Raw genomic sequence first — 25,551 nt, 5'->3', positions numbered from 1 at the left:
CCCCCCCCCGAAACTCGTCTCTATTTTTTTTTATGTATTAAAAGTGTTAATGAGTGTTTTAAAAAACAAACAAAAAAAACCCACCTATGGTAAATGGTAACAGTTTTCAGAGCGGTAGCTGTGTTAGTCTGTATCAGCAAAAACAATGAGGAGTCCTTGTGGCACCTTAGAGACTAACAAATTTATTTGGGCATAAGCTTTCGTGGGCTAAAACCCACTTCATCAGATGCATGAAGTGAAAAATACAGGAGCAGGTATAAATACATGAAAGGATGGGGGTTGCTTTACCAAGTGTGAAGTCCATCTAACAAGATGAAATCAAGTAATAGCAGGATACCAAGGGAGGAAAAATAACTTTTGAAGTGGTAAGAGAGTGGCCCATTACAGACAGTTGACAAGAAGGTGTGAGTAACAGTAGGGAAAAATTAGTATTGGGGAAATTAAGTTTAGGTTTTGTAATGACCCAACCACTCCCAGTCTTTATTCAGGCCTAATCTGATGGTATCTAGTTTGCTAATTAATTCCAGTTCTCCAGCTTCACGTTGGTCTGTTTATGAAGTCTTTTTGTTGAAGAATTGCCACTTTTAGGTCTGTTTTTGTTTTAGGTCTGTTATGGTAAATGGTAGTTACTTTAAAGTTGCAACTTCTTAGACTATGTCTCCATTAGAGAGAGAGGTTGACACAAGTTACGCTGATTATCATAAACTGCTCTAATTAGGTTGCTTGTGCATGTTCACACAACACTCCTTTTGTCAGCAGAGCCTGTTCAGTTTCTGCTGTAGCATCAACAGTGAGAGCAGTGGACTGTGGGTAACTATCAGTCTGTGCTACACTGCACCTTCTGCAGCTAGGAGTTGTGGGAAGGCAAAGTGGATCACAGTGCATCATAGGTTCAGGCTCAACATCCCATGATGCAGCTTTTTCTGTCCCATCATTCCATGGGCTTCCGACTACATTTCGTGCCATTTTTCAACAGTCCCTGGTTACTCTGTGCCCGCCATCTCCACCTGAAAGCGTGGATCCTGCATTGCTCTCTACTGTTGTGGTCAGTGTTATAAAGAACAATACAGCTGATCCTGCATTATCTTATGAGCTTCAAATCTGAACAGGAATCTGTCATGCCTGCCCTGCTGTGTGCCATGGAAAGAAACAATACCAGATTACTTTTGGCATTCATGGAGCAGCTGCACACGGTGGTGGGATCGCGTCTTTATTCACACCTGGGATGATGAGCAGTGGCTGCAGAACTCTTGGATCCACAAAGACACCTTCCTGGAACTGTGTGCAGAGCACACCCTAGCACTGTGGCACAAGGACACCAAAATGAGAGCTGCCCTCTCGGTGGAGAAGCGCATGGCGATTGCTGTGTGGAAGCTGACAGCTCCAGATTGCTACCGGTTGGTCATGAATCAGTTTGGAGTCGGGAAGTCCACCATGGGGGATTGCTTCCTAGCTGTGATTTGTAGTCTGTAAATGTGCCAGTGTATTAATTCCTGCAGCAACCACTGTGTGTAGGAGACAAAAAAAAATTGATTATCTTTGAGTATTTTTTTTATTAAACAGCAATAAATAATGCACAGAAAACGCTTAGTTGAAAGGGACCTACCACTGAGAGGAACACTCTCGTGATGGAGGCTCTCGTAGCTGTGGGTAAATCCAGCTTTCTTTTTGGAAGGGGTAGAGTGAACAGGGTACTGCAATGGACCAGGAAGATGCAAGGAATGTGTGGGAGGAGTTTGGGGAGGGCATGGCAAGCTGTTCTGTATGGGCCGTGGGGTGGGGTGGGGGAGCACACAGGTGTTCTGCCTGCAGCACAGTTAGGGACTTCAACATCTCCGTTTGGTCTTCCATCACTTTTATCATCCGTTCCTGGCCCACTAAAATTCCCTCCTGGCCCACTAAAATTCCCTCCTGGCCCAGCTTCCTCTCCTGGCTATCTATCTTAATCGTTCATTAATTGTCTCCCCAACCTGTGTTCTTGATCTGTGGCATCAGAGGATTGGAGCACCTCCCCAAAACTTGTCCTCCTTGCTCCTCCTGGGTCACTTCCTTATCTGGCAGAGGCACTTCGCCGGTGTGTAGGGGGTTCCCCTGAAGGCCACATCTCCAGAAGCGCAAGAAACAATAAACAGAGGCACGATTGTTAGAGCACTTACAGCATTGAATCATAATAGTAAAATACACCTCTTTCTCACTGTCCCTTGGCAAGCCCACAGCTCGGCGAACACCCTAAACGTGGTGAGTTCGGCCTGGGTGGGGTGGGGAGTTTCAAGATGGGGCAAAAGGTCTAGGTGGCTTTTAAAGGGATCACTGCAAGCGACTACGGAAAATATTGTCAATTCTGCCACCATTTTGCACAGGCGGGGGTAATTGAAGCCGATATCTCACTCCTGAGGGTAAGCAAGGATGCATCTCCCGCACATGTGCGGCTTCAGACCTGGTCCCTATGTGATTACTGATTAGCGAGGAAAAGTTACCTACAACGGGGGAAGGAACAAAGCAGCTCTGCCAAGGAACCTTCAGCAGAGGATTGGCAAGTACCTCCAGGAAAGTTCCCTAGATCTCTCTCTGAAGGATTCCCGTGAAATCTCAGTGTGTTCCGCAGGGTCTCCACTGCAAAGCTGCACAAGGGAATGTGAAGCAGACACAAACACAGCTCGTTTTGTACATTTCTATCCCTTAACTCACTTCTAGCATATAACAAAATAAAGGACAGCTCTGCCTCATGTAACTGAGCAGTATCAACTCAAAATGAGCACTTACCAGAGCTCCCCTCTCCTGCATCAAGCACGCCAGAGTGCTGGGACTGGCTCGAACCCTTTGGGGTTAAGAAGTGTTCCTGGCTTGACACGCTACCAGATGACCCTATTGCTTGTCCTATCTCATCCTCCAACTCCACTTCTTTGTCCACCACTTCGTCCTCGGGGTTGAGTCCGCTGGCCGCTATCTCCAACCCCCCTGAAGTATCCATGGGGCTCTTGGTGGTGGAGATGGGATCACCGCCGAGGATGGCATCCAGCTCCTTGTAGAAGCGGCAGGTCTTCAGTGCAGCACCAGTGACAGTTTGACTCCCTTGCCTTCTGGTATGCTTGCCTCAGCTTCTTTATCTTCGCACAGCACTGATGCATGTCCCGTTCATAGCCCTTATCCAACATGCCATGGAAATCTGCCCATAGGTGTAGAAGTTTTTATGACTGGCGCGGAGCTGGGACTGTACAACCTCCCCTCCCTACAGAGCCAGCAGATCCAACTACTCTAGTGTACTCCATGCAGGAGATCATTTAGTGTGTGGAGCTGCTATGGTCAGCTGGAAAGAGGCAATGTGAGCTCTCCATGCCGAGCAAACAGGAAGTGGCATTTCAAAAATTCCTGTCCCTTTAAAGCGGGAGGGGCGGATGCCTGTGTACCTGGGTGTAGGGCAGTGGAGTTTTATCTGCAGACCAGAGCGGTCAGGATGGGCATTGTGAGACACCTCCCAAAGGCCATTTATGGCGACATAACCAAGTGCAGTGTCTACACTGACACTGCGTCAATCTAACTTTTGCTGCAAAAAGCCCTACACCTCTCCTCGAGGTGGCTTTATTTTGTTGGCATAGCAGGAGAGTTAAATCAGCAGGAGGAGCATTGTAGTGTACACCTCCACTGTTTTTTGTCAACGAAAGCTGACTTTTGTAAACAAAACACTTTAGTGTAGACAAGGTCTTAGTGAAGGTTGAGATGGGGGGAGAAAATGCATTCCTTGCAGTCTTAGTGTAAGGCCTGTGTTGTATGAAGTAAAAACTAAAACCGTAAATGGGGCTATTGTTGCAATGAACAGGACCATCTGAAAGCATACTATAGAGCAGGGGTAGGCAATCGATGGCATGCGTACCAAAGGCAGCATGCGAGCTGATTTTCAGTGGCACTCAGACTGCCTGGGTCCTGGCCACCAGTCTGGGGGGCTCTGCATTTTAATTTAATTTTAAATGAAGCTTCTTAAACATTTTAAAAACCTTATTTACTTTACAACAATAGTTTATTTATATATTATAGACTTTTATAGAAAGAGACCTTCTAAAAATATTAAAAAGTATTACTGGCATGCGAAACCTTAAATTAGAGTGAATAAATGAAGACTCGGCACACCACTTCTGAAAGGTTACCGACCACTGCTATAGAGACAGCTGTTTTTTAGGGCATGTCTACATTACCCGCTGGATCCACGAGTAGCGATCAATCCAGCGGGGGTCGATTTATCGCGTCTAAACTAGATGTGATAATTTGACCGCCGAGCGCTCTCCCGTTGTCTACGGTATTCCACCGGAGTGAGAGGCACAGGCGAAGTCGACGGGAGAGCGTCAGCCGTCGACTTACCACAGTGAAGACACTGCGGTAAGTAGATCTAAGTATGTCAACTTCAGCTACGTTATTCACGTAGCTGAAGTTGCGTAACTTAGATCGTCCCCCCCACCTCCCCCATAGACCAGGCCTTAGAAGCCAGTGACGTAACATGTAAATCTTGTGTAAGGATAACGTTTTCTTTTGATAGTTCTGAATTCCTGTGCATATAATTCAGTCTGGCTGTGGTTCCTGCTACTGCAGTCCTCCCAAGTCTCATACCTTCAGTGTTGCTAACTTTACAGTATCCTCTTGAGGGTTTAAAAGGGCACCTGACCGCTGCATATTCTGTGAGGGGATTGGAGAAGGGAAGCAGCAGCACTGATTGTCCTCAAAGCAAATCCAGTCCATCTAACAGAGGCATGGAATAATAGGCAACATCTGTGTCAGCATTTACTCCATGATAAGAGTTGTTCTGCTGAGGAAGTAGCTCACGTATGGTTTTTATGCCTGGTAAGTTCTCTGCTAGCTAGACTACTGGTTGGGGGCAAAGAGAATTTAGCATGAATTGTGCCTCTTGGTTTAAAACTGAAGGCTTGTCTACACTTACAGCACTGCAGCTGCACTGCTGTAGTGCTTAGTGAAGACGCTCCCTACGCCGATGGGAGAGTTTCTCCCATTGGTGTAAATACTCCATCTCCTCAAGAGGTGGTAGCTGTGTCAACGGGAGAAGCCCTCCCATCGACATAGAGCTGTCTACACCAGGGGTTAGGTCGGTGTAACTACATCACTCGGGGTATAGAAAATCCACACCCCTGAGCAGTGTAGTTCTACTGGCATAAGCTTGTAGTGTAGACTGGGGCTGATAGAGACCTAACCATATATCTGAAAGAAGCTATTAAAAACAAAAACAGAAGACCCACTGATTACAAAAAATGAGCTTCTTTAACTACGGGACAAATGGATTTTGAGGTCTTTTATGTAGATTTTTTTGTTTGTTTTGTTTTTGTTTTTGTTTTTCCTCTCAGCTACTGGCACTAATTAGGCTTTCTTGCAGAACCCGAATAACTAGTTAATATGTTAATTCTCATCATCTGTATGCTGGGTGTCACAGTGTGGCTCTTAAACTAATGCAGAGGGTGTTTAAGGATCATACTCCAGCAAGACTGCATTATTTAAGGGAAACTACCCTGGCTTCAGCCCCCAAACTTCTCTTTGAATGAATTAACTTTTATCAGATCTCCTCACTTAAAGACTTATTGTGCCATCAATGCAGAATTCAAAGATCAACGTGCACCAAGGGAAAATGTTAAACTTCTCTAAAGTGGCTGGGCGTGTCTTCACTAGGAAATCTTGGGTGAATTCTGGATGTTTTGCCATTGAGTTCAGCAGGCTCTGGATTCCTCCTGATATGTCTAAAGACTATATTGTGAGGATAGTGCACTGACCAGTGAGTTATGCCAGTAGACAAGGGAAAGTGGCATTCGGCATCATGTCAGCTGACTCAACTCATCATATTTATTCCATACCGAATGCCGTTTGCCTTGTTTGCAGTCAGTTCAGGCATGGCCAGCATTGTCGGCTAACTCAGTTCTGCACAATGTAAGATTTTAGTGAGGACAGCCCCTCTGATGTACACTCATTGTGGGTCCCAGGCTTAAACGCTCATTATGGCTTTCTTCTGGAGAAGCAGATCTTTTTATGGTCTGTGGTGTTGTGATGTGAATTTAATTTTTTTTTAATTTAATTTTATTTATTTTTTGTACCAAATTCTGCTTTGTCTCCAGATAATTAATTTTGGACCCCGTAAATCTTTAAACTCATTACATCTATCTCCTTCCTCCCCTCCCTTTCAAAGATACCAACATAACTTTTTTGATTGTTGGATATTTATTTAATACAGGTCTTCTTGAACTCTCTTTGGACAAGTTCAGAAATGTGCTACTTAACAAGACCATCCCAGTGGAAGCTGTAATAAGGAATATTGCAAGCAACGTGACTGTCATTATTTTTCAAGTACATTCCCACCAAAAAAATGTAACCATCTCTTTTGATAAGGTATGTATGAAGTTGGAATCCAAATTCCTCCATTGTGTTCACATTAACTAATGGTACTCACCATTAGAAGAGGAAGATTAGAAAAACACTCTGGGGTAAGGATAAATTTTATGTTGGAGGGGCGGGGGGGAATGAAACTGCATGAACCATGCATATGTTTTTAATGTTTTAGTCTAGCTCCCAGACTTTAGAACTAAGAATCTTTCTCATGTCTATTCAACTTTCTTGTAGCTTATGTCTCACAAAAAACATGGAGCCATTTTGTATATTGGGATTCTGAATGAATGAGCAGTTGGCTGCAAACTGCTCTGAAGCTTTAATTGTGGTTCTGTCACATGACCTTTGAAACCTGCTGGAACATCTCATATTTGACCTAGGACTGACATCAATATACCAGTTCCCCACTTAGTGGTCTCCACTAGGATACAAATCTTTGGCTGTTGCAATTCATATTTATAGGTGTGGATGTTATAGGGCCCTTCTTAAAATTTTGTGTATGGCTTTTTTGTTTTGTTCCCCTAATAGCCGCTTCTGGATTTATTTTTGTTTAACTTTAGGGCTGGTCTATACTTAGCCGCTAGTTCGGCGGCTGGAAATCGAACTTCCTGGTTCGATTTATCGCGTCTGGTCTGGACGCGATAAATCGAACCAGGAAGTGCTCGCCGTCGACTGCGGTACTCCAGCTCAACGAGAGGAGTACCGCGGAGTCGACGGGGAGCCTGCCTGCCGCGTGTGGACCGCGTCTGAACCGCGGTAAGTTCGAAGTAAGGTATGTCGAATTCAGCTACGTTATTCACGTAGCTGAATTTGCGTACCTTACTTCAACTTGGGGGTAAGTGTAGACCAAGCCTTAGTGTGTGGGATGAGGGGGAGAAATGCTCTTAAAAGCTCAAATTCATTCTCTGTTTTTCTTTCACAAACATGATTCCCCCCCCCCCCCTTCTAATGAAGCATAAACATTCTTGCTGCTGAACTCTAGGCTCAGTTCAGCAACAGTAGCAATGGACAGTGTAATCTAATTCTGTTGCAATGAGGATGTAATTAGTTGGTGGGACAAAATGTATCTTCTTCAGTATAATCTCTGTACCATTAGGTAGCTTTCCTGTGACTGACCCCATTCTCCTAAGCAAAACTTTCATGGGCATTTCAGCAAGGACTCACTCACAGGGTATTTGGGACAAAATTAGGGAACTTGTGATTGGTGGAGGTGGTGGCTGTGCAAGTTTCTTCTCCCAATGCTTTAACCCACTCGCTTTTCTGGAATATTCAGTAGTACTAAACTATTGCTGCAGAGGTAACTGCATAAAGCATTGCTTTTTGTGTAGGTCCTAAATAAAGAAAATAATAATAATTTAAAAAAAATAAACAGAATGATCAATGTAAACAATCACAAATGCAACATAGGTACTTAGAAGACTGAGAACATTGCCTCAGACTAATCACTCCAGTGTCATATTTTGAGCCCAAACTAAACGATATTGCCTCTTAAAGGAATAAAGATAAAATAAAATAAAAAAGCCTGTGGCTGGCTGACTTGTCTGGAGTATGCAATGATCTAATTGCTGGCAATGGGATGCATGCCCCAGGTAATGTGTGCCTTCAGGAACGAGCTTTCTGTGTGTCTGTCACTGCAAAAACCTACTGCTTTGCTGAAGTGTGCTTGGGTTTTATCTGTTTGTTTTCAGAATTCCTCTGCAAATAGCTCAGGAACTGGAGTGGACAAAGGGTTAGTTTCCATCCTTCGGCCCCAGCAGAGTGTGTGTACGTGGTACCTGCAGTCTCCAGATGCCAGCCAAGTGTTGAGCACAGCCGTTTCTTTTGCTTATTCTGAGAGAGGTAAATTTTCTTTCCCTCTCATTCTGTTCTGGGATAACAGAGTTAAACTACAGCTCTTTTCTCTGGAGGGCCATATTTGTTGCCCAGTGATATATAGAGCTTGCACTAAACACACCAGAAGTCCTGACGCTTACTGGGGAATGGATGCCAAATCTGGGTTCAGCATTTAATCAACTGATTGATTGTACTGAGATCTAACATTAAAGCAATTGCTATCTTGGAGCTGGCTGTACAGGCTTTGCTAGTCTAGAGCCCCAGTCCTGCAAACATTTATTCCCATGTTTAAGACTAGTCAGAGTTTCACTGAAGTCCAAAAAGAACAAGGTGTACTTGTGGCACCTTAAAAACTAACACATTTATTTGAGGATAAGCTTTCATGGGCTAAAACCCACTTCATTGGATGCATGCAGTGGAAAATACAGTAGGAAGGTGTGTGTGTGTGTGTGTGTGTGTGTGTGTGTATGTATGTGTGTGTATATATATATATATATATATATATATATATATATACACACACAGAGGATGTGAAAAAATGGGTGTTTCCATACCAACTGTAATGAGAGTAATCAGTTAAGGTGAGTCCATGTGACTTATTTGCATGTATATACCTGTAGGATCAGGACTCTAGATTTCAAGATCTTTGGAGAATGGACTATGCCTGTTGGTACATACCAAATGAGGCCCTAATAATAAATACAACAAAAGCGAACTATAGCTTCATTCCATTGCACTGCTGAGAATGCTGCATGAGGGAGAGGAAGATTTGCTACATCTAAGGGCTTGTCTATACTTACCGCGCTGGTTCGGCGGCAGGCAATCAAACTTCTGGGTTCGATTTATCGCGTCTTGTCTGGACGCGATAAATCGAACCCAGAAGTGCTCGCCGTCGACTCCGGTAATCCTGCTCGGCGCGAGGAGTACGCGGAGTCGACGGGGAAGCCTGCCTGCCGCGTCTGGACCGCGGTAAGTTCGAACTAAGGTACGTCGACTTCAGCTACGTTATTCACGTAGCTGAAGTTGCGTACCTTAGTTCGAATTGGGGGGTTAGTGTAGACCAGGCCTAACTGTCTTATTTTGTTTGTTTTTAGATCCTATCCCTGGAGGCTGCAATCTGGAATTTAACTTGGAAGTTGATCCCAATATTTATTTAGAGTATAACTTAATTGACACACGCATCAAGTTTGCCCCTGCAAACTTGGGATATGCCAGGTGTGTAACTTAACAAATAGCCTTCCTTGTATTGCATTTGTGCAGAGCTGGAAATGCTTAATAAACAATATTATCCTGCTGGAAAGGTTGTTTCTCTCTCTTAGCAAGAGACAATTTTGCATATAGCAAAAGAACTAGACCGCAAATGAGGGGAGATGCATAGCTGATCCTCAAAATAGGTTAATTTTGTGAGGGAAAGAGGAAATGGGGTGAGGAGACGATCCATAGATTGTGAGAGAAGCTATACTACCTAACATTTCTGATGTTTACCCTGGTGAAGAATACACAGTTATTGGGACTAATGATTCTTCATCGGAAAACATCTGTTCCGTTCTAGAAACGATTCTGTACTACTGTTTTTTTTTTTTCCCCCTTCATTCTATTACAGGGGTGGGCAACTATGGCCCACAGGCCGGATCTGGCCTGCGAGCCGTTTTAAGCCAGCCCGCAAGCTCCCGCTGGGGAGTGGGGTTTGGGGCTTGCTGCGCTCCAGCCGGGGCGCTGGGTCAGGGGCCACACCATGCGGCTCAACCCCACTCTGGCCGGGGCGCTGGCTCAGGGGCTGCACCACGCAGCTCGGCCCTGCTCCGGCGCTCCAGCTGGGGTGCAGGGCCGGGGGCCGCACTGCACGGCTCCCGGAAGCCATGGCATGGCCCCGCTCCGGCTCCTACGTGCTCCAATGGGAGCTGTGCCTGCAGACGGGGCGGCGCGCAGAGCCGCCTGGCTGCGCCTCCGCATAGGAGCCAGAGAAGGGACATGCCACTGCTTCTGGGAGCCGCTTGAGGTAAGCTCTGCATGGAGCCTGCACCCCTGAGCCTCTCCCCGTGTCCCAACCCCCTGCCCCAGCCCCGATTCCCTCTTCCGCCCACCGAACCCCTCGATCCCAGCTCGGACCACCCTCCTGCACCCTAAACCTCTCATCCCCAGAGCCCACATTCCCAGCTGGAATCTGCACCCCTTCCCACACCTCTATCCCAGCCCTGATCCCCTCCCACCCTCCGAACCCCTCGGTCCCAGCCCAGAGCACCCTCCTATACCCCGAACTCCTCATCACCACCCCAGAGCATGCACCCCCAACCAGAGCCCTCACCTCCTCCTGCACCCCAGCCCCAGTTTTGTGAGCATTCATGGCCCACCATACAATTTCTATTCCCCGATGTGGCCCTCAGGCCAAAAAGTTTGCCCACCCCTGTTCTATTACCATGATAGCAGGATCCTTGTCTGGAAGTCTTATCTAATCTTACTGCTTATCACCTGCAGTCCTAATCTTCTGTATAGTGTAATGCATCATGATAGATGGCTGTTGGCAGAGGGTGGGGAAGGATATAAGGCCAGATGGAATTTGTGCCTTTGTCAAAGCAGAAACTCTTTCTAAGGAAGGGCTTTTCTAAGGGCACGTCTTCACTGGCAATGTTAAAAGTAGCTGGGAACGCAGCTCCCAGCACTGGTGCACTGTCTACACTGGCGCTTTACAGCACTGACACTTGCAGCGCTCAGGAGTGTGTTTTTTCACACCCCTGAGCGAGAAAGTTGCAGCGCTGTAAAGTGCCAGTGTAGACAAGCCCTAAAGCTCTACGTTGTTGGATGGATTCTAAGGTTGATCTGTTCTGCATTTTAACCTACTTGAGGGGAAAAAATGTGAATTCTCTCCTAATGTCTGTCTGGCTGTTGTGACAATTTAAATGACAACTTGGAAAATCTGTGTTATATTTCCTTGCAATGGCTTATGTTAAGCATTAGCTATAATGGCAAGGTCTGTTGAATGTGCTTTAGAAATGCAAAGTAAAACATTCTCTTTCCCAGAAGATTTTACAACCTGCATGTATAGCTTGAAGACAGATTGAAATCTAAACTCTGAGCCTGAACTTCTTTAGAAAGAGCCAAATCCCGAAGCCCAGACTTGGATCTGGATGTTGAAATATCAGTGTTCAGATCTGGAGTTCTGCTTCTGCCAATTATCGATGCAAATCTAAGATCAGGACTCTTGGTTTGGGCATGTGGCTAGTATAAACTTTTGTTTGTCTAATTCCAGAGGTGCCAACCCTCCCTCGTGTGATTCAGGGACAGGCCAGAACTCTAGATGGCGACTGCGCTATGATATCTATCAGTATTTCTTACCAGAGAATGATCTCTCGGAAACTGCACTCCTGAACCACCTGCGAAAGATGTCTGACGTGCAGAGTGTCCGAGCTAATGGCATTAGAGTAAGTTTGGCCTTTTGGATTGCCAACAAAGGAATGTGGGGGGGAAGGAGTGAAACAGTTGCAGTGTTGTAACACCAGGATGCTATGTTCCCTCTGGGTTCTGTTCCATGTCATAACACCACAACTATTGACCTCTACTTGTGGAGTGTGACATCTGTGAAATGGTTATCTTGTAGAGCTATTAACTGTCAGAAATTGCTGTATATATGCCTTGCCTTCAGGGGTATGATCAGCTACCTGGCCCATTCTGATAATGGGAAAACTTCTAAACTGATGCTCTGTTAGAGAGCTTTGGTGTAGGGAGCTACCTGGAAATTGGGTTCTAACTTCCTGTGGAGTTTGATTATATTTGCCTTGTGACTTTATTTATTTATTTATTTATTTTTAACTTTTATCGTGAGTCTCAATACAAATTTAAGAATGATCAAAAATCTGATTTCTGCCTTCAATCTTGAAGTTTAGCCTTAGCCAATATGGCCACCATGTCTCCTTTTTAGCAATGGTGCTGAGGCCACAGGCTGGCCCCAGCAACATGTCCACTCTATCCCTCGGCTGAGGAGGAAATGTGGGGTGGGAGCAAGTGAATGTAGGGGGCTTGCAGGAGACTGGGGAGCACAGAGGGAGAATGTGACTAGCACACTCCTGTCTAGCTAGGGAGAGGATTAGAGCGGGATAGAATGACAGCTCTCCACATCGCAGGGGACAAGACAGGGGAAGTAGAGCTCCCTGTGAACAGTGTGGCTGCACTTTCATATTTATTCAAGGCTGAATTTTTGACCCTTAGCTCTCTCCCAAATTGGGAGCGGGTCGCTTCCTACTAAAATTGCAGAAGGGGGATCAAATGCAGGCCAAAAAAATGCAATTCATGATTTGGTGTTAAAAATCTCGGGGGGGGGGGAGGATATTTTTGGCCTGAGGGGTAGATGTAGAGTCTGATCCATGAATTTTGGGTTGGATTGGCAATACTGAGCGACGGCTTGTGTGAACTGGCTCTTAATAGGCAGAATTCCCACTGAAGTCAATGAAACTTTGGCACACAGATGACTCTGGGATTACATCCCACATTTACTTAACTCTGCCTCTAGATCTTTAAACACTGTTCCAGAGTCAATACCCAACATGATTAACCTTGGAACTTTCTTAGATAGGCTTACCAAGGCATCCTGGTTGGATGGCATGCGCCCCAGGCGTGATGGAAAGGGGCAGAGCCCTTTGTAAAATGACAAGAGTATTTATCAACAGTGACAAATGTTTGTTTTTTCAGCTGGTTTCCTTAACAACTGACGAAAAGACCAATGTCCACTTCTCCTCACTGCCTGGACAAGGAGTGATCTATAATGTCATTGTGTGGGATCCACTTTGGAATACCTCTGCTGCATATGTACCTGTTCATACCTATGCCTGTAGCCTCACTGCCCTCGTGGATAATTGTTTCTCTCTCAGTAAGTCCAGTAGACCTGTATGGTGGGTTTTTTTTTTTTTTTTTTTTTTTTCACTTGTGCTTTCAGTGTGAGTTGTTCTATTTAACGTGCTCAAACCTGGGCTTGGGCTTCTGCATTTGTCAGCAGCTTTGGAGAATATCTAACGCAGAGCAAGAAACTGCCAACTTTATGGCATTTTAGTGTGTTACTAGCATGAGAAGTGATTCTATGATAGGGAGTTTCCCTAGCTTCTTTCAGTGACCCCAGATCTAACTTGTCAAGTACATAAGTGCAGGTATAGCATCTACACTTTAACTGCCTGCCCAAGCTGTATTCTTAATCTCGTGCACCACCAGTAAGAAGGATGCAGCAAATGAAATTCATTGGCTAATGAATATGGCATATGGATTAGAATAGGACCCAGCTCTCTCCAATAGTTGTGTTAACATGGTAGTGCAAAAGGGAATAAAAAAAGTATGAAGTGTATCTTGTCACCAAGCTGTTGAAATATGACTCTGCATGCAGTGAATTAATCTCTTGAGTAAGAAGGTGACATTATTTTTTACATAACTGCCTTTCTGACCATAACTGCACAAGTGAGTGTCGACAGCAGGAAAGTGTAGTGCCTGATTTGCCGCTTCCTTGCAGCACACGAAGTTGCTTACACCTGTACAAAGTGAATGGGAGGCATGGGGGATTATTGTGAGGGAGGGAAGCCGAGCTGTCATTCCAATGCTTATAGCATGTTACGCCTGCCTGATATATGGGGACAGGAAAATCTGGCTCTATTTCAGGCTCTACTCTTTGGAGCCCCACTCCTGCATTGATATTAGAATGGGAAGGAACTACTACCCTCTGTGGGATGGAATTGGAACTGTCCAGTAGTTCCAAACCCTGTTCTGTTAAAGGAGATGCTCCTTCAGCTCATGCAGTACTCATGCGTAGGAGCTGTCGATACCCATAGTGTCTACAGTGAAAGCATATGTGGCCATGGCTCGTTACCTTATTCACATCTGTGTGTGTATATGCACGCCCAACTTTATTTTTTGTTTCCTTATAGGAAGACTCTCCACCAAAATATTCTTCACCACTTTTGCTGTTCTTGGTCTCTTTATTTGCTTCTTTGGTCACAGGTTCTGGAAAACAGGTACTGCATATTGTGGGGGCTGAGGTGTGGCTGTCTTTGTTTTGAATGTAATAGGGCTTCCTGGCTGTAGATTGAACAAGCTTAATCTGCATAATCCTCACTCTTGATCCCACATGTATCTCCTGTTTAATGAGGTTTGCTGTAAGTGTTATGGGAGGGGACCCCCTGTTCTTGATCCCACAATTTTATTATGGACTGAAAACTTGTATCTGCAGTTGGTGAGAAACTGGCCATAGATGTCACAGAACAGGAAGCTAAAACTAGCTGGAGGGGACAGGGCAGACTTATCATAGACTAGCTGAGTTTTGAAGAAGTGAGCTAACTTTATTTACCAGTGCCAGACATTTGGGTGGGCCTGTGCTGTTTGGTTATTTACTCTATGCAAACTACATCTTTATAACGAAAATCTCATTTCCTGGAGAATAGATGTCTTTTTAACTGTACATAAAAGTAGGCTTAGAATGGAAAATTGTCAGAGAGCATATCAAACTATTTTTTTCTCTTTATTTTTTTAGATTTGTTCTACATGGGCTTCATTGTCATGGGCTTCATTTTCTTTGTATTATTTGCTAGAATAACCTCCCTTAGCTATGATGGTAAGTAAGGACAAACGTGTGTGTGTGTGTGTGTGTGTGTGTGTGTGTGTGTGTGTGTGTGTGAGAAAGCGAGAGAGCGCGTGCAAGATTGGGGTCAATGACAATGTCCCATTGAAATCCGTTGGGACTGGATCATGGCTCTTTGATAGAAGTAAAAGTTGTCCGGACACAAACAAGGCCAACAAGATTTTGTTATGATGAATTAACATGTGACTGTGCCATCCTTAAAATTAAAAAGCTGGATCACTTTCCTGAGCCATAATACAGATTGTCCCAATAGTATCGAAAAGCCCAGAGTAACTGCTGGCTCATGATCTACTACTTTTGATTTAGAGTGAACTGTAGGATGGCAGAGGTTAAACTGGTTGGATTTGGATACTAGAGGAAGGCCATTATTTTAGAAAGTAGTGAAGTTGTATTGTGCCTCTTCCTCCACTGTCATTGCAGTAAGAAGGGATGGTCTTGTGGTTAAGGCATGAGCTTGGCACTCTTATTGCAATGACCGTACAAAATCCAGAAATACTTCTGTTGTCTCATACTGACTCTCTGGTATTCTGATCGGTGTCAGAAGGCATTTCAACAGGTACCCATGGCTATAGCCAATTTTAATGGCTTCATTAACATTTGGGTTTCATCAGATAAGGGTAGACTTAATAAACTTATATAATTGAAGTAGCATTGCATACCAGCTCAACAACTGCGATCTTTTAGGACCTTACCAAAACTGTTTTTTACAGGAATTTGACATCTTGGACATGCTTTCTTACCACACCCCGTCCCCCCATTCTCTTTTACAGTTTGTCTGATTCTGACAGCAGTAGCTGGACTCGTTGGAGGGCTTCTCTTGGTTGCTTATTGGTGGAGATTTGGCTTTGTCCTTCTCTGTATGTCGATTGTTGGACTTGTGCTGGGATTCTTCTTCTCATCAGTGATCTTCTTCACTCCACTAGGTATGCCTTGTAGCATTTTCTGTTACTGTCTGAATAGTCATTCAGAGACTGTACTGCTGCAGTGACACCAAACTACTGGGGTGGGGGCTGGCTTCTGAAGTAGATTCTGATGTCTTGCTACCTGTGCAGCTTGAGACTGGGCTTCTGGAGAGGATGCTGGCTGATCTGTGGCAAGTGACTGGAGCATTAAAATAGGTGTTAACTAATTATGTACTTCCGAATGGTTGGGAGGATTATGTAGTGTGTCTGCAGTACTTTTGAAGCGATGAGTGTTGTTGCACATGGGCAGAATGCTGTTTATAATAGGAGCTTTTAAAAAAAAAAAAAAAAACAGATCCCCTAAGATGTGGCAGACCGCAAATGACTTTGTATTTGAATATGTTGGGGCTCCCCCCAGAGTGCTTGGTATTTAAATTAGATTTCTGTTCCTGTGCACGTAGATCCATTCTTGCTTCTCCCTTCCCCCCAAACTGATTCAGGTTGCACCAACGAAGAGTCTACAAGCCTGTAACTTGGGGAAGGGACTGTGCTTGAAGATGTTGTTGTGAGAGCTGCTCCTTATCTGGTTTGAGTGTTGGGAGATTAAAATACAAACAAAAAGCCTTGTGCACAGTCATGTCCTGGAGGGAGGAGTTTTACTCCTAGCTGTACCAATGTGCTCTTCAGTGTCTATTCTGACTTCACTAACAGGTGCGGCTGCTGTTCCCCCTAGGGCATCTTAAAAAAGACACTACTTAAAAGGCTGTTTGTACAGCTAGGCTATTGAACTCAAGTACTTCTGGGATAGTGGTGTCAGCACTTCCTTCTCTATATCTCCAGAGACTGCATTCATCTTGCTGTGCCATGGCAATACTGAACTCAAAATTGATCGGCTCTCTTTTTTTTCTCTCTCTCCAGCTAGCATAAACCCTCAAGCCAAAGATCCAATTGGGAGAAGGGACAGCTCCAAGCTGTAGGTTTTCGGTTAGGTTAAATGAACTGTATGAAAGAGTTCACTAGTGCGTGACTTAGATTATTGCAGGATCAGTGTCTGTGTGCAGACCTCTGTTGAAGTCTAGTGGCATTCCAAACTGGTACAGGGATCTGCCCATGCAGAGCTTGTGAGACTGGGGCCTTGGATTGTAAGCCCATCTAGTCAGTAAGACAGTCTCTCATTTGTGTGTAAAACTGTGCTCGAGAACCGCTTGGAATCTTAAGAATTTTTTCTAAATCTCTTGTTGACATTTCAGATATTAACATGATTTTTTGCAAATTTTTTCACCAACTTTTTCACTTTTGGATCAGTTCTACTGTGTACATTTATGGTACAGTAGTTACAGTAAACCCAGCAGACTGGTCACTGACTGTTGCGATGGACCACAGATGATGAAGATGTCGATTTTGTATAACACAATGGACAGAAATGGAAAGGAAGAAATTCAGTGGCTGATCTGTCCTGCTGCCCATATGTAACTACACGATTTCACCTCACAGTACTCTGGGAACGTATTCCCAGAACTCCCTGTATATTGGAATGAGACTCTAGTCTTAAAATATTATCAAGTGTTGTGGTCCTTTACTTTGCAAAATCAACTCCATTTACACATGAAGTCTTACTTGTGGCTGATTCACAATGTGGTGTCTCTCCACAGGAGACTACAAGGTTTTTCGTGATGATGCTGTGTTTTGGGTGACCTTTTCCTGCATAGCATTGATGGTGCCAATAGTCTTTGTTGGCTGTCCAAGAATTGTAAGTATTTGCACTACCTGGCTTCACTTTCTACAACGGTTGAGCATATGTGTATCTCTGAAAACAACATACTCCTCTAAAATTTTTGGTAGAGGAAGAGGTTTGCTGAGGGATGTAATCAAAGAGCCTTGTGCAGCTCTCCAAAGAGTCCTGACTCTCTGAAACCTTTAGAGCCTGCTCCTCTCTTGTGTGTTAAATACATAATTTGTGGCATATTTTGTTTGCATGGGGACCCCGTTGTGCTGGGTACAGTACAGACACACAAAAACCAGTCCTGAAGAGACTCTAATCTTTAAGGGTATGTCTACACTGCAATCGGAGGTGTCACTGCAGCACATGTGGGCATACCCGAATTAGCTTTGATTCGACTAGCTCAGACAATAGCAATGAAGCCATGGCAGCATGGGCTAGCCCCTAGAGCAAAGGTTCTCAAACTTCATTGCACTATGATCCCTTATTACTACACGACCCCTGGAAGGAGGACCAAAGCCTGAGCTTGAGCCCTGCTGCCCCAGGTAGGGGGCCAAAGTCAAAGCCCAGTCACCACCGGGTGGGGGCGGGGGCCCAAAGTCTAAGCCCAAGCACTTCAGCCCCAAGAGGGGGCTTGCAACCTGAGCCCCGCCACCCAGGGCTGAAGCCCTCGGGCTTCAGCTTCAGCCCAGGGCAGTTGGGCTTGGGCTTTGGATTTGGCCCCAGGCCCAGCAAGTGTAAGCCAGTCCTGGGGACCCCATTAAAACGGTGTCGTGACCCACTTCGGTTGGGGTGCGGGAGGGGGTTAGGGCTCTGGGCTGGAGGTGCAGGTTCTGGGATGGGGCTGAGGATGAGGGGTTTGGGGTGCAGGAAGGGGTTCTGGGTTGGGGGTGGGCTCAGGGCTGGGGCAAGGGTTAGGACGTGGGGTTCGGGCGTGGACTTGCCTCTAGTGGCTCCTGGTCAGCGGCACAACCGGGGTGCAGAGGCAGGCTTCCCGCCTGTCCTGGCACCACAGACAGTGCTGTGCCCCAGAAATGGGCAGCAGAAGGTCTGGCTGCTAGGTAGAGGCACGCAAGCAGCTCTGCGCAGCTCTTGCCCAAGGGCACCGCCCCTCCCCCCCCCCCCAGCTCCCATTGGCCGGGAGTGCGGAGCCAGTGCTCGGGGCCGGGGCAGTGCGCGAAGCCCTGTGGCCCCCCCTGCCTAGAAGCCGGACCCGCTGCTGGCCACTTCTGGGGTGCAGTGCGGTGTCGGAACAGGTAGGTGCTGACTAGAGCCGCTAGGGTCCCTGGGTGACCCACTGCCTTACATGCCACGACCCACCCAAACTTTGAAAAACACTGCACTAGAGTACACATCTAGGGTCCCGGTCGGGCTTGTACAGCTCAAGCTGCCGTTGCTTTACAGCTCTGATCTAGCAAATTTAATAACAAACTCGGGTATGTCTACACGTGCTGCGTACACTGAAACAAGCTGCAACAAGTGTTTTGAAACAAATAAAAATGGGGAATGCAGGAGGGAAGACAAGGTTAAAAAAAGAATTCTCCCTGTGCTGTCGGTATAGAAAAGGTAAAAAGAGCATGTTCTTTAGCTGGCTACTGAAAGATCTGACCTTTCTGTCTTTGTAGCTGAACATATTGGCCTGTGGCATAATAGGCTCTTATTCAGTCATCTTAGCTATTGCTTGTTACCTGTACACAAGCCTCGCCTACATCACATTGGACCTACTCAGGAGGGTTCTGAATGACGATTTCAGCCAAGCTTACACCAATGTGCCCTTCCAAACAAATGGTGAGTAATTAGGTTTTGTCTCTTCACAAACCACTAAGTAAGTAAAATGACTCTGAAGCTCTTACTGAGAAGAGCTACTTGTTCCAGAGCCATAGCTATCTGGTACTTCCATGGCTTCTGCCTTGTGGTATGTGAGCACCTCCCATGCATTAAGATGACTGTGTTCTCTCTCTTCCTTTCTACTGAGGGATTTTTTTGGGGCTTTTCTTGAATGTAAATGAATGGGTGAGGAGGTGGGTTTTGCAACTTTCTTTAGAGCAGCTCCAGGCTACTTGGCAAGGATAGGCTGAAGTACATGGCTTCCAGATGCAACTAAAGGCTCTGGGCTTCTGTAAAATCCCAAATTCCAATCCGATTTTAAGAGAGGCTAACTTTTACCCAGTGTGAATCCTGTAACAAATGCCTGGATCGTGCCAAGGCGAAGGTGTCCATTTAATGATTAAGAACTGGTTTTGGAAACTTTCTCCCCACATGCTAATCTTCACTTTTTAAAAAAAAAAAAAAAAAAATCTTAATCACCACAACATGCTTGAGACAAATGATCCCCCATTTATAGATGTAGAAACGGAGTTTAAGTGAGTTGCCCAGAGTCCTATAAAAAATAGTGAGGCAAAGCTGGAGTTGTAAGTTTAACTCAGTCCTGTACTTCAACTACAAGAGCCCCCTCTCCCTCTACAAACATACTGTGTGTGTAGTAGGTACCCAGCCCTGTATTTTCCATTCCCCTCTGACAGTTTGCTCCAAGCCATGTCAGTATGCAAATCAGCATCTAAATCTGAGTCTGACCTTTCCCCCCACAAAAGCAACGTCGCTGGAGTGGAAAATCCCTTCCTTCTGATACTGTTTGAATGAATGGCTTCCTATTCCCCTATAGATTTAATCATCTTGGCAGTATGGGGGATGCTGGCAGTCGGTGGAATAATGGTGCAGCTTCGCCGAGAGAGACGTGAGATACCCTTCCCACCACACCCTTATCGTATCTGGAAGCGAGAAAGGGAGCGCAGGATTACTAACATCCTGGATCCTAGCCACCACATCCCTCCTCTGAGAGAGAGGATCCATAACAAACTATCGCAGATCAAGGAGTTCTTCCGAAAAGAGCAGCCAGCTGGGGAAAGAACTCCATTGCTTCTGTAATTAACCAAATGGTGCACATTGATAGCTACTCAAAAGGGCTCTAAGCATCTAAACTGAGGTGTTGATGACCAGCATCTGTCCAGCAATGCTGACTTGGTGTTCTTATGACCTAATCCCGCTTAACAAAGCTACAGTGTATGCTGGACGTTGAAGACAAACCTTTATCTAGCTGATACGCTGAATGCTGTCCTGTGCTCTTTCTCAGTGGCCCATTTGTCCTGCTGTAAAAACTTCTGGTTCCTGCAGAGACCTTGCACTAAGGGTGGAGTATATTTGAGTGCAATGACTAAGGTGTTTCTCTTTGTGAGTCTTGTGTTTGTTGGAAATGTTTAGGTATGTGAAGTCTAAAAACAAAAGCCTGAGAAGGTAACTTGTGATTTAAATATGTGCAATGTCAAAACTCTTCCCTTGTATCTTGTAATGGATTTTCAAGAGACCACCTTGATTCTCACCAGACATGAGCATCCTATGCTGAACATACAAGGGAAGAAATACTAAAGACAGACTAGATATTGAAGTATCCTAACTGCAGTGTCTTCACAACTATTAAACCTTCAATATTGGTACGAAACCTACATCTCTGAACACAGTAATGGTTTTTAATAGGTCTATTACTGAATATCACAAACTGTACTTGTGTTTTAATTGCACTGGATTAATATTTGTATTCCTGTGTGTTCAGCAACTGGACTCTGCCTCAGAGATAGAATAAGAAGGCTCCTTTTCACCCTCCCTTTTAAACTATCTGTGGGGTCAGATGATGTCCTTTCGGTACCAAGCTGCTTGTCTGGTCTCTGCTTGAAGAGTTGCCCTGAGAACTACAAGAAGCAGTGAGGCAAAGCTGGAGTTGTAAATTGTAAGAGATGATCAAACACAAGAGAGTCCCCTCCCTTGCTTTAGCTTCCCTAATTGCTTCTTTAAACTAGGAACACCTAAGGGCTAATGGCCTCCTTGTTTCGGCTACTGTACTTTGTAAATAGTTTCAATTCCTGAGAATTGATTGTTAGCTCTTCATAGAAGAATAACCTCAAATTCAGCACTTCTGTATTTAAATTCAGATTTTTTTGAGCTTGCTCAAAACACTAACCCTGCCTCTTAATCCGTGCTTTTCCCTCCCCTCCCCTTTTGGGTTGAGGATAGGAAGAGTATACTGCAGGTAAAGCATCAACCTGAAGCCTTGCTGGTTGGTAATACATACACTTCTCTGACACTCCAGTTAGCACACTGTGTGTGAAAGGAGTTACCAGACCACCCTTCATATTCCCGAGAGCTAGTGTCCTTTTCTTTTTAATCACTGCTGGAGAAGTGAACAAGAGTGGCTTAGTTTGGATCACTCAGTAAAACCACAAATCCAAGCTTTCCTCCAGCTCCTCCTCCCCGGCCTCCAAATGCAGTCCTTTCCCTTGCGTGTGTATGTGGGGATAAAGTCCATACCTCCCAAGTCCTGATCTAGCTTATGCAGGCAGTTGTACCTCCTTCCTCTTCCCTCATCACCCCCACTTGTATACCTCTAACTCCTAGGCAGCAAACAGCATTGACCTCTCTTGCTTTGTTGTAATGCTCTTCAACTTTGTATTAGAACAACCACTAACAAATAGTAAAATACTAAACTTACCAGTGCAACTTGATGGCTAAACTGAAATTCTTTCAATATGGGATACCACCTTGAATTACAAAGTGGTAAAAGAATCGAGTTTTTTAACTATAGCTTTTGAAAGCTGCAAAACATCTGATGGCATGAGTGGACCACAACCTTAACAAGAAGAAGAAGCCTTCCCTTGAAATCTTGATACTTCAGACCATTTTAATACTACTTAAGCTAATTTTTAAAATGTTCATTATGGGGTGAAAATTAGTAAAGATGTGGCATAGTTTCACAGTTTCTTCAAAGGCTGATTTAACTTAATCTTAAATCAGTCATTCATTGTGGGAGCTAAAACACAAGGGCCAGATTATAGCATAGCTCAAATGAAATCAATAGAACTATGTTGACTTACACCAGTTGAAGATATAGTCCTGAACATGCTGTCTTTCAAGTGTCTCAAGGAAAACCTGTTTCTCATCATCTACTGGACTGATGCTCACTGACTACCTTTCATAGCACTGATGATACTGAGTAACTTTGCCACATCTGATGGCCACAGTAGCAAACACTTAACTTGGATATGAAACTACCCTTATATATGTTTACCTTGTTTTTATAATTGCCATGATTAACATTGTGAAAGAGAAAATGAGTTGCATTTGTTCCTATCTTTTATAATAAAGATTTTTTTAAGAGTACATGGAATTGAAGTCTGCTCTTGTAGAGGGTTTTACCACCTTTTGTACAAACATGATCAAAACCAATCTGTGGAAACACCTTTTGTCTGTTCTGTAAGTCTCTTGTGGAGACATTCAAAAGGTGAGTATGGAGGCTTCATTTTATCTTTTGTACAGTAAAATCTTGAGTTCCCTTCTGAGATCTGGGCCACATTGTGCTCAGAGTCCCTGTCCCAAAGACCTTACACCATAATCAAAGATTTGGAGAAAGAAAACTATAGCCATATTTTACACATTGAGGAAATTGATTAAGCAACTTGCCCAAGGTCACACAGGAAAATATTGGCAGGGATGGGAATGAAAATCAGATCTCCTGTGTCCCAGTCACAGCCTTAACTGTGACCATCCTCTTGAATTTTGAACAAAGCTTTTTCTAATCCACTTGAGTGCTCTGAGAAATATCCTTTTGCAGTGGTTTTTGTAACTCTATCCTCAGCACTGCTCCATGTTTTCCAGCATTGATCCCTATGCCTACTTATGAATTCATGTCATGACTTGTGAAAGATTAACATGACACCAAGCTCCCCTTCTACAACAAAGCCCACGTGCTGACCCTAGACACTTAATGAAGCACTGCAGCTGTAACATTAGTGTAGTCAATTACCAGCACCAAACTCTTACTTTGCTATGACAGAACTTTTTAGCAACCAGGACTTTAGAGCTACTTCCTCCCTCAAACCAAGAAGGTTTCTTGTCTGACTCTTACTGGCCATGCCACAGCTATCCCTTAAAAAGTATCCTACCTCCTTTAATCATTAGGACTACTAGTTTTGGGTGAGAGAAAATGGGCCCTGTCCATTTTCCATAATGTGGGCCAGAGAGCAAGGGTCATATTCTCCATGGAGAGTGCTGTTTGTCAATTTAATGTGAGATGATCACTATAATGCACATTGGTTTGTAAAGCACTCTAAGATAGTTATAAATGTCAGCCAGTGGGAACAGTACTGATTGTTGTGGGGATGGTTGTATTCAGGGCCCTGTGGCTGCGAAATTGTTCCAGAATCTGTTTTTATTCAAGAATCTTTAGTTCTTATAGCTGCTGGGCTAATGCTGAAAGCATGAGCAGAATGTAAACTCAGCTAGTGTATACAGTCAACCTGAAACAAAAGCTCACATGAATTAGCCTATTTTTTTTAAATGGTTAAGTGACAGGTTTCAGAATTATTTCATGCATCATTTTCAAAAAAACATGTAGCTATCTATCTATCCCAGCCTTCCCCACCCTTTGCAGCTCTCAGGCCCTCCAATTTCCTACTACCACCCCTAATGCATTTAGGTATTATCAATGCAAAATCTACAATGTAGTGAAGACAAGATGGAGACAGCATGAGATTGAATTTGAAACTAAAGAGAGGCTACTGTACTGAACAACTCCATACTTAGTTCAATAAAACCTCCAAGTTCTAAAACTGCTTGAAATAAGTTTTAGAACTTAAATCCAGTAAAGGACATGGTCAAGCAATTAAAAAAATTAATTGTACTGTTAAAATACCATTTAAATATTTTTGGATGTTTTCTACATTTTCAAATATATTGATTTCAATTAACACAATACAAAGTGTACAGTGCTCACTTTATATTTTTGATTAAATATTTGTACTGTGTAAAACAAGTGTTTTTCAATTCACCTAATACAAGTACAGCAGTTCAATCTCTATCATGAAAATTGAATTTACAAATGTAGAATTATGTACAAAAAAAGCATTGTTTTATATTTGAATGTAAAACTTTACAGCCTACAAGTCCACTCAGACCTACTTCTTGTTTAGCCAATTGCTCAAACACGTTTGTTTACATTTGCAGAAGATAATGCTGCCTACTTCTTGTTTACAATATCACCTGAAAGTGAGAACAGGCATTCACATGGCACTGTTGTAGCCAGTGTCAAGATATTTATATGCCAGATGCACTAAAGATTCCTATGTCTCTTCATGCTTGAACCACCATTCCAGAGGATGTGTGTCCTTGCTGATGATTTCTTCCTGATAATCTAAAGCAGTGAGGCCTGATGCATGCCAATTTTCATCATTTGACTCAGATGCCACTAGCAGAAGGTTGATTTTCTCTTTTGGTGTTCTGTAGTTTCCACATTAGTGTGTTGCTCTTTTAAGACTTCTGAAAGCATGTTCTACACCTTGTCCTGCTCAGACTTTGGAAGGCACTTCAGATTCTTAAACCTTGGGTCAAGTGCTGTAGCTATCTTTAGAAATCTCACATTGGTACCTTCTTTGTATTTTGTCAAATCTGCTGTGAAAGTGTTCTTAAAATGAACATGTGCTAGGTCATCATCTGAGACTGCTATACATGAAATATATGGCAGAATGTGAGTAAATCAGAGCAGGAGACATACAATTCTCCCCCAGGGAGTTCAGTCACCAATTATTTAACTTTTTTTTTTTTTTTTTTTTTTTAAATGAGTGTCATCAGCATGGAAGCATGAGCTCTGGAATGGGGGCTGAAGCATGAAGGGGCATATGAATGTTTAGCGTATCTGGCACACACATACCTTGCAATTGTGGCTACAAAAGTGCTATGTAAACACCTGCTCTCACTTTCAGCTGACTTTGTAAATAAGAAGCAGGCAGCATTATCTCCTGTAAATATAAACAAATGCATTTGTCTTAGCGATTGGCTGAACAAGAAGTAGGACTGATTGGACTTGTCAGCTCTGAAGTTTTACATGTTTGAGTGCAGTTATGTAACTTGTATGAGATGAATTGAAATACTATATTTTTACAAGTGCAAGTATTTGTAATAAAGTGAGTACTGTACACTTTATTCTGTGTTGTAATTGAAGTCAATATTTGAAAATGTAGAAAACATCCAATATTTAACACTGATTAAAACCAATTTTTTAATCACAATTA

General features: G+C 43.9%; 1 protein-coding gene across 1 annotated transcript in view; it reads left to right on the top strand.

The window, feature by feature from the left end:
- TM7SF3 (transmembrane 7 superfamily member 3) overlaps positions 1-22,640 on the top strand; it is a 32,890-nt gene extending 10,250 nt beyond the window's left edge. Inside the window, exons 2-12 of the mRNA XM_024214195.3 lie at positions 6,221-6,375; positions 8,061-8,211; positions 9,300-9,420; positions 11,453-11,624; positions 12,889-13,066; positions 14,106-14,192; positions 14,708-14,788; positions 15,586-15,738; positions 17,370-17,467; positions 19,063-19,225; positions 20,100-22,640. Coding sequence (XP_024069963.2) covers positions 6,221-6,375; positions 8,061-8,211; positions 9,300-9,420; positions 11,453-11,624; positions 12,889-13,066; positions 14,106-14,192; positions 14,708-14,788; positions 15,586-15,738; positions 17,370-17,467; positions 19,063-19,225; positions 20,100-20,362 — 1,622 coding nt within the window. The 3' untranslated portion in view covers positions 20,363-22,640. The remainder of the gene's footprint in view (positions 1-6,220; positions 6,376-8,060; positions 8,212-9,299; positions 9,421-11,452; positions 11,625-12,888; positions 13,067-14,105; positions 14,193-14,707; positions 14,789-15,585; positions 15,739-17,369; positions 17,468-19,062; positions 19,226-20,099) is intronic.
- Positions 22,641-25,551: the final 2,911 nt, after the last annotated feature.

The sequence above is a fragment of the Terrapene carolina genome, unplaced genomic scaffold, assembly GCF_002925995.2.
Source record: "Terrapene carolina triunguis isolate 2854851 unplaced genomic scaffold, T_m_triunguis-2.0 Scaffold112, whole genome shotgun sequence".
In the NCBI taxonomy this organism is placed as follows: Eukaryota; Metazoa; Chordata; order Testudines; family Emydidae; genus Terrapene; species Terrapene triunguis.
This window is presented reverse-complemented; position numbering and strand designations above follow the sequence as displayed.